The following is a 14,286-nucleotide window of genomic DNA, read 5'->3' as shown; positions in this document are numbered from 1 at the left end:
TTTCAAAACGCCCAGCCAAAGAATTTCATTCTGTGAAACAATAAACCTGCTCTCTGTTGTCACCAGCAACCCGCCAATGTTGCAATGGGAGTATTTGCTGTTCGAACATTAAAACTTATCTTGGCACAACTTTTGAAATCCAATACTTGTAAATTTCTAATAATTTTTAACATTTTTCTGTTTTAAGCAATAGTTTTCTGCGCTTAATAGGTTGGCACATTTTTCTTTATCTTAATAGCTTACTTAATAAGGGCAATTAGATGATTAAGGGGCAATTAAATGTTACTGTAAAAGTACTGTTAAAAACACTTTTATTTTGAAGTAGCCAAATATTTAAACTTTGCATCTCTATTAGCATGTGTTTAACATGTTTAACTCGTAATTCCTATAAAAACCTTCTCTGAAATTATGTAATTGTCCTTATTGTGTACATACGTCTTTTGTTGGGACAGGGTTTACTAATGGAAGGTTAGCGCAAATGTAAATTCTGCTTTGTTTGTTAAGTCATGCTAAATAAGGAGACTGCACTAAATAGGGCTTCTGGCGGTAATGCCGGGCAAGTTATAAAAAATCTACCAAAATCTTAAGCAAATGCTGATGTATACCATAACATATTTAAAAAAATTGTGCTCTCTGCTGTCACCAGCAACTCGACATTGTTGCAATAGTGGTATTTGCTTTTCGAGCAAAACTTCTTGGCACAACTTTTGAAATCTAATACACTCGTAAATTCTAATAATTCTTCACATTTTTAAATAAAATAATAAGGCTACTGGAGGTAATGTCGAGCAAGTTTTGAATAAGCTATCAAAATTATAAGCAAATGCTGATGTGTAAATGCTGATCATTTAAAAAAAAAAAAATTCGTGTCATCTATTAATAAATTTCATACAAAAACGAAATATGTGTTGTTTTAATTGTTATCGCAGATAGTTTTTGTTTTTCATTTAAAACCACTTTTCGTTTTGATATGTTAGAAGGAATTTCAAGTTTGCAAGATGCGCATATTTTGCGACATTGCTTACGTATTAAAATATGTAATAAATTTTAACACCAACGTTGTTCGATTTACATACTTTTCAACGTATTTGTGAAGTGCAATAAAATAAGTTTGACAAACTGACAATGTCTACTTGATTGCGGCCAAACATTGAAATATGTTTTACTTAAATATATAAATCCTGCCTTTTCCCTGATTATAAACAAGAACCGTTCATTTCCAGTTTTAGTTTTTGCGAGCTCTTTCTTTCAAACTAAAGTGGCAAAGTCTTTGTATTCGTGCACTCATACACCTGAATGGTCAATAAAAACTGTAATGTCGTTAATGTTGTTCATTTTATCTCATTGCAAAGTTGCAGAAATAAATAGACAAAACGTTTGAACACCGGCTATATCACAAAACTCCACATTTCTATCGGATTATTAATGTATCAAAATAATCTTTCAAAAAATACAGCAATTAAACATAAAGAATTAGAATATTACAATTCTCAATTCTACACGCTGTTCTTATTGTGCTTGCCTGACAAAATTAAGTAATTGGCTGAACTTTGAATAAAACATGGTTTTACTTATAATATTAAAAAAGTATGGATTTGCTGACAATTTGACTGCTCAAAAAACAAGAAGCTCCATCGAATTATTTTGGCAAATTCGATTTTCTCTACCTGCAGACTCTTTAGCAAAGTTTTCTTAACCGTTTTAGCGCTCGTACCCTTTGAGCTTTCATGAAATTTTCTCGTATATTCTGTCTACAATGGCCGACGGAAGTAAATAAAATGGACATAATACGAATTGTACGCTGTGTAATTATAACTAACGTGTTGAATGCATGCATTGACAATACCTCGCACAATCAGTGAATTGACGAATGGCTATTTTGTTGTTGCTTTTCGTAAATTAACATATTTAATTCTTCATAAATATGCCTTAATAGCGCATAACTTCACACTACATGTCGTACCTCCTGTTTTGGTGCTTCGTACCACCAAGGGGTACACGTACCCTGGTTAAGAACCCCTGCTTTTTAGCGACACAAAATGTCTTGCTTCACCATTTGACCAGCTTTGATTGTTTTTCTACACCTTTAAACGGGGCGGTTAACTTTTTTCTTACAACCAATAAATTTTCGCTCAGACTGCATGGCGCGTGACGTCATACACTTGTCGCGTTACCTTCAGTTCATGTCGCGTGTCGCTATAATAGTTACAAATGTTACCTGGTAGCACAGTAGTGACGTTTTTCTTTGTTTCCACAGGATAGCACAATGTGAACCCCGACTATCCAAAAAGTGCAATTGTTTGCTATGCATGTGTGCACATTTAGAACATTTATGCCATATGGTTGTGCATTCTCAGTAGCACCGACCCAACTGTTAAAAGAAAATATACACATTTTCTTCTTTTTTTGTGTTCCATCAAACGTTTTACCTGATTTTGCTGCAAAATCCGCCAAGCCTCTCACATAAGATAAACATTTTACAAATTTAAACCTATTTCGAAATTTGAAACCCAACTATTAGCTTAATTTTAGTTTGTACAATAATTTGTTTGAGAAAAGTACCCTTCCTAATTTCCTTGAAATATGACGTCACGTTGTGACGTAACTTGTGAGTTCACAGTTAAACCTTATAAGGATGCGCTAAGCAAACATGAATAAATAGATAATTCTAGTCACCTATTAAATTTTTAGAGTTAAATTCTGCCAATTGTAATACTTGAAAAAAAAAAAATCTCAACAATCTAGTTGTCCAAGTTTTGCGCCAGAGTGCCAACTAGTGGAGTTACGGAATCGCGGCTTGCAATGTAATCGGCCACTTTATAAAACGCGCCAAAAGGTTTATTCTGGTCTATGACGTCACATTGTCAGGTAGCCTGCGTCGCGTGGAGGAAATAAATGAGCGGGTTGAGGGGGTTCGGGCGGGGGTCTAGTTCCCACCCCTGGTCCTGGTGGGAAACAAATGCGACTTCGAACATTCTAGAAGCGTGGAGCTGGAAGAGGAAACAGCCTTAGCCAATCAGTCAGTTTAAGATTTAAATGCAACACGGATTTAATTAGGAAAACTCTAAGTCAGAGGTTCCCAACGTGGGCGGTACCGCCCCCTTGTGGGCGTTGGCGAGTTACAGGGGGGCGTTTTGGGTCTGTTTCTAATTTGGGGGGCGCTGAATGCACACAAGGGGGCGTTAAATCGCAATTTTCGTAGTGCGAACTTGTAGTAGTTTTCCGACCATTGTTACGTAATAATTGACTTTCTTATGTAAAGTTGATTGTTGTTGCGTTCACAGTTTTATACGCGGCAAAATGTTTGTATATTTAAAGCAGGGGTCGCCAACTTACGGCCCGCCACCTCTTTGACAACTAGACACGAGTCCATTTTAAATACTTTTTGACTATTTTAACTAAGTACGGGCAAAAATTTTTACTACGCCCAGTTTGTTTACGTTTTGATGCTATCTTTGGAATAAAATATCGCTTTTTTACCGTTGTGGAAAAACGGAAAACGTATTCAAAAATAGGAGACATATATTTTTTATCATTTTATTATTTTTTCGGCAATATAGTGAATACTAGCACAAAATTTAAAAGAAATGTTTGTATAAACCAAAAAAATCGCGCTCGCTTCGCTAGCCAGGACTTAAAGATCTTAACAAACACTAAATTACACTATCTATAAACACTAAGGTTATCACGTTTCCTCAAACTAGTTTTATAACACTTTTCATTAGTAGCATGAATGAAAAAAATCTGAGGTCCGCCTAACATTCCAATAACGCAATTCGTAGTTAACATTTTGTGCGGCCAACAGATACCTTTCAGAGTTTGATTGGTTCCCGTAACAAAAAAGGTTGCCGACCCCTGATTTAAAGTATTGGTACAGAAAGTTGAATTTTTCCTGGTAATGACATAACCTGGTGAATTAATGTATTTTTTCTAACTCTGTTTCACAGGATACATTGCAAAAATGTTGAAGAAGGGCACTGGAGATTACCCCCCCGGTGAAGCTAATCTGGTAAGAGGTAAAGTTATTTCAGGTTTAAAATCCCACAAAACAATCGAACCCTACCTCCAACCGGACGAAAAACAAGCCTTAAAGGAGCTCAAAAATAACACAGGTTTGGTAATTCAACGAGCGGACAAAGGTCATGTTACAGTTGTTATGGATAAATCTGAGTACGACAATAAACTTCACAATATGTTGGCAGACAGGGACACTTACTGTCCTGTTACGGTTAATACCACTAAAGGTATAGAAAAACAACTTAACAGGTACATGCAACGGCTGAAGAAAGAAGAGAAGGTGAACAACTATGAATGGAACCTTCTCAAAAGTTCTGATGCTACATCACCATTACTCTATGGGTTACCCAAAATACACAAACCGGAAATCCCGTTTAGGCCTATTGTTTCATTTATTGGGTCCCACACGTATAACTTAGCTAAACGTATTTCTTTAATTTTATCCCCTCTTTTAGGTCAAACAGAATATCATGTTAAAAACTCGATTGGTTTTGTTGAAGAAATTACAAATTTTCAAATAAAAGAAGATGAAAGCATGGTCTCGTTCGACGTTATCTCCCTGTTCACCAATGTCCCCGCTAACCTGGCTATACAAGTAGCTAAAGAACGTCTTAACCAAGACAACACACTGGAACAGGACTAAGTTTAATATTAATGACATACTAGAAGGGTTAACTATATGCCTAGAATCTACATACTTTAAATTCAAAGGAAAACATTACAAACAGATATTTGGAACAGCTATGGGATCACCGGTTTCAGTAACGGTGGCAAACTTGGTTATGGAGGACATCGAACAACGGGCCATGAATTCATTCCATACCCCCCCGCGAATGTGGCGAAGATACGTGGATGATACGTTTGTCATAATAAAAACAAACTTGATACAGCAGTTCCTGGACCACTTGAACAGCTTGGAACCTACCATTAAATTCACTATGGAAACAGAGAACAAATGCTCAATTTCATTCTTGGACTCATTAATCACTCGTAACCGGTCAGGTAAATTATCTTCCAAGGTATTTAGAAAATTAACACATTCAGATCGCTACTTGAATTTCAGATCAGACCACCCTTTACAACACAAACGCTCGGTTGTGAGTTCCCTGCTACACCGAGCTTCAAAACTTTGCAGTAACTATCAGGACGAAGGCAACGAAACTAAACATGTTAAGAAGGCCATGAGATTAAACGGATACCCCGACTGGTTGTTCAAACCTCGTAACAAAACCAACCATTTAGCATCTAAACCAGAATCTAAAGGTCTGGCCATTATTCCCTACATTCCAGGTCTGGGAGAAAAATTAAAACGCATTTTGAAGGGCCACCACATCTCTACAGCTTTTAAACCAGCCAGAAAAATTGGAAATATTTTACCTTCAACTAAAGATCCAGTCAAACCAGAAAAACGTCAAGGGGCAGTTTATGAGATTCCCAGTGGAGGTTGTTCAGCAACATACATAGGGGAAACTAAACGTTCCTTTCATACCAGGAAACTCGAACACATGCGTGATGTCCGCCACGAAAAGGCATCCCGGTCAGCTCTGGCAGAGCATGCGGTTGAACTCCGACACGGAATTGATTGGGATAACTGTAAAATTCTAGACTGGGAACCGCACTATTACAAAAGACGGTTCATTGAATCATTCCGGATAGACAAATCTCCTAACACCATGAATAAAAAGGATTCATGGTATCCGGCAATCTACTCGTCGTTGTAGCTATACGCAATAGCTGATAAACGCCCGTTGTCCGACGGCGCAGTACTGCACCGGATGACTCCGGCGCGTCACAGCTTATCGCATACTTCAGCGACGTCTAGAATTATTAATTTTAATCTACGTTTTTACAATTTTTTACTTCTCAGTATATAAGATGGCTAACGCACTCTCGTTTTAATTATTAACCCTGATGAGGTCAGCTGGTATCTGCTGCCGAAACGTCGGTTTATACTTCGTTTACACCAGAAGAGCGATTTATATTTATTTATTTAACGCAATTCTTAGTTAACATTTTGTGCGGCCCACAGATACCTTTCAGAGTTTGATTGGTTCCCGTGACAAAAAAAGGTTGCCGACCCCTGAGTTAAAGTATTGGTACAGAAAGTTGAATTTTTCCTGGTAATGACATAACCTGGTGAATTAATGTATCCATAAATTCCTATAGTGAATGTATGTGAGACAACCTAAAATAAGACTGTCAGCTTATCGAAACGAAAGTGAAGAAAATATGATGTTAGGCAACGATTATTATAATACTTTACTGTAAAGCAATATGAGGGGGGCGATATAAAATAATATTGAGCCCAAGGGGGCAGTAGTGTCAAAAAGGTTGGGAAACACTGCTCTAAGTCGAAATAAAGGCATGGATAATATAACTACTGAATAGTTGGGAAGCTTTGACGACACTTTAATTTTTATGTAAGTGGACAAAAACAAACAAGTCCGATAGCCACTGAAAACTTGTTATAGGTTAAGTCAAAAAGTTATGCAAAATTATCTTGATAAACGACATTATATTGCAATGTGCGAATATTTGATGTGTGCTTAATGCTTAACGTCTCATTATAAATAAAAGGTTTTTAGAATAAATGCAATATTTTTGTCTGCTTCTGCAGTTTAACTGTTTGCCTTAGCTCCAAGTCAAGTTAAATCAACGAAGGGGCCGCAATACAATGTACCCTATAAGAGTATTGCTTAGCTGTGGGTCACGTGAGTTGTTCGGAGAAGAACGTGAGGTTGGCCTTCGACGAAATCTGCCGTAAGTTATTTGATATGAGCTGATACCAGATGCCAAGTGGTACTATCAGTACTTGTCCTATACAAAATTTGAGACGATTAAATTTAATTTTAACCTGAAAAAATACTACGTTTTACAATTTAACTCTTCTGTTTCGGCCGGCTCTATTATTTCGGCCGCGTTTTGTGCCTTACATGAAGCGGCAAGACTTAATAAAAATGGAGCCGGCTATTATGAAGCGGCCATTTAAACTGGCCGATTTATGTTGAGCAAAACGAATTAAAGGCGCCGAAGCAAACGCAATCAGTTTGGTGCAGAATGAGCCGTAAGCAATCAAACAAGAAAAGTAGAATCAATGTCAACTAATGCAGAGTTCGAGCTAACAAATCCCAAATCGGTTGAAAAACGTTGATTTAAACTAAAATGTTTTTCTCATCTCCACAAATATTTAATAACCTGGACTGTTTATTTGCTGTTTGTTTATTAATTGTTTCAAAACAATGGCCATTATTACTGGATGGTTGTTTCTGCTGATTACTGTTACCGACATTTAGTTGTTGAGTATATTGGCTAGATGTTTTTGCAGCAGGAAAAATTAGTTATCAGGTAACTTGTGAACGATTCGTTTACTGTTGCAGTTGAAAATATTTAATGCTGATTATATTACGCAAAGTGGTAGATCTTAATATGATGAGTCCTATAGCAGTTCAGTTAGTATTTCTTTATAATTGACTGTTAACTGCCATTTTTTATTTGACTGGTTTAGTTTACTTTAGAAACAGTATTTATGCGACGCATTGGAGTACGATGATTGGCATCTCGACTAAAAAGCATATTTATGGTCAGGAATATAAATGTGTAGTGATAAAAGCTTATAGATTAAAATTTCTAGACGTATTTTGCCTAAGATAATCCAACTGAAGTTAAGTTAAAACTTAAATGTTATTATTCGTAACGCTTTACGATTTGTTCAAGGCAAACTTTAATTGATTTGTTTAGGGCAAACTTTAATTGCAATAAATTTGTTGTGTTTTGACAAATACATCTGCTAGTTTTCCGCAAAACATATTTGGGCGATAAAAATTTGGAATCTTTTATGGAAATTTGTTATTATTTTTTTACTTTTTTATTACCGATTACCATAAAGCATTCAATAATCGTAAAGATATAACAAAATTCTTTTAAGGCATAATAATCTAAAAAAAAACGCAATCAAAGCAATATTTTTATTAAAACTAAAATTAATCAATATATTGATGGATAAGATTGAATCTATTATTTAAATTATACTGAACTTTGTTTAAATTTTAATCTCAAATATAGCTGTTCAGATGAGTTTTTCTATTAGAAACTATCAATATATTGTAAAATGTAGATTAGAGTAATAATAGACCAGTTTTGCAAATTTAATTTGTCGTGATATAGTTTTTGTTTTTGTTTTACCTTTATAATTAGTATTATGGTAAACTAGGCTTGCCATACGTCCCGGTTTAGCCGGGACAGTCCCGGTTTTGAGGCCTGCCCCGGTTTCCCGCCCGGTTAACCAATTTGTCCCAGATGTTTCAAAAAAAATTAAATAATGTAAAAACTCTTGACTTAGCCATTTAGCGATTCTTCCTCAAAACTAAGTAATACTTTTTACTTTTCGTATTTGATTGATAAGGCTGTTAAACAAATTTTTTGAACATAAATTAATTATTTTTCCAGCGGGTGTTAAGAAATGTTTTTCTGGGGTTGAGGTTGCGGGGGCTAGTTTCTTTTTTGAGTGTGGTGAGTAGAAAAAAATTAAATGAGTATTATCCGACGGGTGCTGAGAGATATCTTTTTGAGGAAGATAAGCGAGAGTCGTCGCAAACCGGTCACCGTTAAGCAATTTTTATTATCCATGATTTTTCGTGTAAGGCACATTGGTGCCTGTATTATTTGCTTGAATATTACGCAAGTCTAAACAATTGCTGTTACAACTTAAAGTTTAACGTTTGTTAGTAACTCTGGGTCGATAAATGCGGGTTTTTCAGCGTTACAAATCAAATTAAATTCATAACAAACTGATTGCCTTAAGAGAATTAAGTTTTAATGTTTCCAACTTAAGACTTATATGTTTAAAAACTTCTTGACGTCTGTTACCGCGGCGCAAGGCATAGGAAAATGACCAAAGAGGGGCGCGGCTGCAAAAAGGTTAAGAACCACTGGACCTACAGGTGGTTTTCAGCAAATGCTTTTTTTTTATTTTATTATTCTTTAAATATAGACAACCATAAAGCAAAATAAGCTATAAATTATAATGCCGAAGAGGAAAACTCTGTCACTGATGAGCTACGCCTAAATTATCCTTGTTTCAGAAAGGGACGTATTAATTTCGAAGCTGAAGGCATTGCTTGTGGATGGCACGTTTTTTTCAAACGTAACAATTCTATTTTCGTTTAACTTGCAGGCCAAAAAATCTCCTCTTTTGGGTGCTGAAAATATGGTTGTCCTAGTCTACATTAAGTTTATTGGCAGTTTTCAGTATGCGTCCCGGATTTAGGTTTCTAAAAATCCTATGGTAAACGGTAGTAATACTGTAATGCTAAAATAAACAACCAAATAAAATATTGGAGTATTTTGCAGAAATTTATATTTTTTTCACTTTTTATTACCGATTGCCATAAAACAGGCAATAAGTGTAAATTTGAAACAAAACTCTTTTAAGGTATAATAATATAAATAAACAATGCAATGTTGGAAATAGAAGTATAACCAAACAATATAATAATGGATAAGATTGAATCTATCATTTAATTTGCACTTGACTATGTTTTTTTAACTTGAAATATAGCGGTTCAGAAGATGTTTTGTATTAGAAGCTATCATTATTTTGTAAAATGTTTATCAGATTAATAATAGAAAAGTTTTATAAATTTAATCTGTCGTGATATAGTTTTTATTTTGTCTTACTTTTATTATCACTATTATGGTAAACGGTAATAAAAAGGAAAAAAATAAAAACAAAAATCAATTTGCGGAAATTGCAATCGTAAATTAACCGAATTACGGCCAACTGTGATTTTCAATTTGGCTCGCCAGATGTTGGAATGATTTTGTTTTTATAGTTTGTCCCCACAAAATCTCACCTTTTTACAGTCTGGCTTGTTGTTTTGTAATCTCGGCTTGCAACGCAATCGGAGACTTTATATGGCCGTTCCTAAATCGGCCGGCTCCATTATTTCGGCCGCGTTTTGTGCCTTGCGCGAAGGGACAAGACTTAATGAAAAAGGAGCCCGCTACCATTTAAACTGGCTGATTTATGTTGAGCAAAACGAGCCGAAGCAAACGCAATCAGTTTAGTGCAGAATGAGCCGTAAGCAATCACACGAGAAAAGCATTTGATCATCAGTTTAGCTAGTTGTGTTATGGTTAACCTCTGTGTTAAAGTTTGTTGCCGATTAATGCTGCAAGTCTTCTTTGATACGGTGAGTTAAGAGTTTTATTTTGTTTGTTTATCACTTATAACTTAGTTTAAGACTAAAGCAACCGAACTATGTTTTTCCTTTTTTGCTTACTATTACTGTAATGTTTTTTTTTTATTAAGAGAAAGTTTTAAATGGGTATTTGAAGCAAAACATCTAGCAGTTATTGAAATGTAAAGAAAGAGTAAAGGGTTGGGGTTTTATTCCACATTTTAAATTATCTTTTTTCAACTCATGATTCACATTACAGCCAACCATTGTTTAACTTCCATTTATTCGGGCAAAAAATCACACAAAAATCGAAAGCAAAATGTTTACAGCACGAATACAATTAAAATACTGCTGTTCAATGTTTATTATTTAAAAACATTTAATTTACAATACATTTCTTTTAAACTTGAAACACGTCCAACCATTACTATCTGTCAAATTGTATGTTGACTCAATTCATTGCTAATTGCGATGGTTTTAAAGGGTTTGAAACATTGAAAGTTGACTTTAGGTGACCTGGGTTTTTTATTTACACATCCTTGCAAGGAAAGTGATACCATTTGTAAAGTGCCAGTACCACAACTTTATATGTGGCGGCCTTACAAATAAAACGCTGTGTGAAAACTAAGTGGCTGTGAAAAACTTATCGAAATTACACAACAAGGCAACAGGTAAGAACCATAATGCTATCAGTTATATAATTGGTGGTTTGCATTCAAGTCTAGTATGTTTGCCGGCATTACAGTTTGTAATACAAATGTGCTATTTTCAAAACTACGAAAACTGCACGCCACGCTTTAGAATTACTCGATGCAAACAGTTTTAGAAGCACCGTTTAACGCAGAGTGGTTGAAACTAAGGCACGTGGCCAATTGTTGCACGGCGCAAAATCGTTATCTGTGGAAAATTGTTTAATTTAGTGACACCTAAACTTAATATCGATGCTTTTTTAACATGGCATCCTTTGTGTTTGCGTACTAACCATAGCAAAAACATACAAGAAAAGCTAATACAGTTTGATAAACTAAAGAAACAAAACGAATTATTAAATCTGGAGCCTACTGTGTATGGTTCGCGAAAAAACGCAAATATTATTGTTGCCCCAGATGCTGAATTTCCACCCTAATCAAAATGTAGAAGAAGGAAAACACTAAAGTAACAGTCGAGTACTGCCAGGTTACTGAACAATTGTTATCGCCCAGTTATATACGAAAAAATAGATAATGAACTGTTTAAATTATCTTGCTTGTGTAGTTGTGTTTGTGCATTATTCGTTGTTGGAAGCGCAGACGAACTGTTCAGAAAGGATGGAAATAACCCCTGTTGCTACTGTTGTAAGAAAATACGAAAAGACAAAAACATGCAAAGGTGAATGCATCGGCTTTAGTGGTGCGTTTGCATGAAACACAACTTTGTCCGTTCACTTTATAGCCAATCTGAAGTTAAACTTTTTTCGCTACGCTATGGTCGAAATTGTTTGGCGTTTCTTTTGTTTCTATAAACCCTTGGTTTACGATTGCAAGTCAGCGCAAAACTCTTTTCCCGTTGATAGATCCTCATTTCGAACTCTGCCTCTCATTGCAGAAGGCATCTCTGGCGTCTACGCCTTCTCCGGGCTGATCGCTGTAACACAAAACAAACACAATAAAATGCTTTGTACATCACACACCATACTACAGGGCTGCGGAGTCGGTTTAAAACAACCGGGGGAATATGGCCACAGACGTAGAAAACACTTACTCCCAGTGCCTGTGCAGAACATCACATCCTAAATAAACCACCCAAGTAAAATTGAATATAAATATTTTGGAGCATATTTGTTAGAGGTTTTAGTGAGACGTAGAATGAATATCAAAGCCCACAAGAACTATAGGTAGTATTTTGAACGTTTCGAATATCTATTTATTCATTTCCAGCAGACTATTTTGTATGGGCGTGATATTCTTACTATAAATGTAAATAAATTAACGAAGGCTAACTTGTTCGGAGGGACGGATCTCATCGGAGACTTGTTGTTGATTAAAATCATGTTCTTGCACTCGGCTTGTTTCTGGTTCCGTGGATGCTTCCTTGTTTGTAGCGGAGGATTCGGGCTCCGCATATTGCTGTTGAGACAATTGATGAATATCATTTATAACCTAATTTTCCCTAAAGGCCACTTATACTATTGCGGAGCTGTATGGAGCTGCACGTCTAAACCTAATTTTTGCAAGCACCGCTACTTTGATGGGCGAATATAAGAGTCCTGAAGTTATATAAAAAAAGCTACAATGAAGTTCCACAAATGGTTTCTATGCATATTGTTTTTAAATGTTTTAAACACATTTACGACGAATAATGGCGCATCGATTTGGTGCGAATAACACTGCGCTTAATATATTTCTTTTACCGGATCCATGCAGCTATGGTGATGCGATATATATCCACAATACACTTTGCACAGAGCGGCGGTGGACTCAGCTGGGGCTGCATTAAAAACTAGAACATCACTAAAATTGTGTTTACCCGAACCGAAATTAGCAAAAACGTCACTTTAAAGTGGCGCAACGTATTTTTTATTTTCTCTACCCTAATTTTTGAATTGGGGGCCCTTACATAAATCCCAAGTTCACGCCACTTGTTCTGATTCTTTAAAACATGGTTTTGCGTAAAAATTGAATCTGCTCAGCAGAGTCAACGGATCGAAAAAAATCACCTTAAAATTCTCCTTCAATATGATAAAATAGGCAAGTGGCTGTATATAAACCTCTTATTGAATTGCTTAAATCCGTGACTTTGATTGTAGTTTAAGTCAATTTTATTTTTCAAAACGCACTAATTCAAAGTTCAATAGTTCTATCTATGTTATTTTAAGGATTCGCGTGAAGTTTTCACTTTGTCTTTACCAAATCAAACCCCAAGTGTAATACATCTGCGCTAACGAATGAAAATATTTTCAAAAAAATGTTTAACTAATATTGTTGTGATTCAAAACTTTACTTTCAAACCTGGTGTATTAAAAAGCCATTAGAAAAATTATTGTTTGTGGGTTAACTTGCTTATACAAGATTTGAAAATCACGTGGTCACTAAAACACAAAGATAGTTACACTGAGTATAATTAATTTAATTTTGATATTGTTTGCAAAACTCCAGGCCCTAGGGTTTTGTGTTCACACAACATTTGGTATGACGTAGGAAGCATGTATTGCTGGTTTAACGTTGAAATGTTCTTACATGATCTGTCTCTGTTTCTTCGTCCAAATCTTGTCCAGTGTATGTTTCTTGGCTTTGACTTGCTTCTGGTTCCGCTTGCTTTTCTTGATATAACTGTGGAGACAGACGTGAATCGATTATGTAACGATTCTATGTTCTGTTTAAGTTTCTATGTTCTGTTTTTAAGAGTTACTCTTGGCGACAAAAATGCAGTACATGGAAAGGCGCAAAAATGGGTGATTACCTTAGTACACAGATTACCGGTACATTGAGTACTCGTATTGTTGGTTTGGTTGGTTATTCATAAAAGTAAAACTTACTATAGCGGATATGCGTGTATCTGTGTAACAACATAAGGCGTCACTCAGACTAAAAAAAAGTTATCACATTTAAAATTGAAACATGCGCTTATCTGACACGCAATTGCCACTATTTAAAAATACATGAAATGTCATTATACAAGTAACTTCATATTAACCGATTACTCGCGGATTCGTAATTGCGCAACTCGCTCTACTCGTTACTCGCCCGAGTCAAGTCAGGTTGTTTCGTTCTTAAACCGAAGCTTTGTGTTTAGCTTTTCCTGCTTTTAGTTCTGCTTCTTAGTTCAGTCGGGCCTGGACAGATCCAAGCAAACTTGATCTCAGCGAGAAACAAGCGAATGCATTCGATCGCAAAAAGTCAGACCTCCAAGCTCCTTACTTCACAAATTAATATTAAATTATTCTTCATAAATATTATTTCGTGAACGCCACTAACTACCATCAAGCTGGAGATGGGTATTTGATAAATATCGACATGTTTTTTAAACTAAAGTTGTACATTCGATGCAACGGGAAGCATCACGTCCAAACAATGACGTCACTAGTGTCGCAACGTTGCCCCGGCAACATATT

General features: G+C 35.7%; 1 protein-coding gene across 1 annotated transcript in view; it reads right to left on the bottom strand.

Annotated features, from left to right (window-relative positions):
• The window catches only part of LOC146137387 (uncharacterized), a 255,664-nt gene that overhangs the window by 241,226 nt on the left and 152 nt on the right, over window positions 1-14,286 (bottom strand). Inside the window, exons 2-3 of the mRNA XM_083394099.1 lie at window positions 13,412-13,504; window positions 12,176-12,301 (exon numbers count right to left, since the gene is read on the bottom strand). Of these exons, the coding sequence (XP_083250225.1) occupies window positions 12,176-12,301; window positions 13,412-13,504 (219 nt within the window). The remainder of the gene's footprint in view (window positions 1-12,175; window positions 12,302-13,411; window positions 13,505-14,286) is intronic.

This window comes from Ascidiella aspersa, chromosome 7 (genome assembly GCF_963924565.1).
Source record: "Ascidiella aspersa chromosome 7, kaAscAspe10.2, whole genome shotgun sequence".
Classification (NCBI taxonomy): Eukaryota; Metazoa; Chordata; class Ascidiacea; order Phlebobranchia; family Ascidiidae; genus Ascidiella; species Ascidiella aspersa.
Note: the sequence above shows the minus strand (reverse complement) of the source record. Positions and strands in the feature narration are given on the sequence as shown.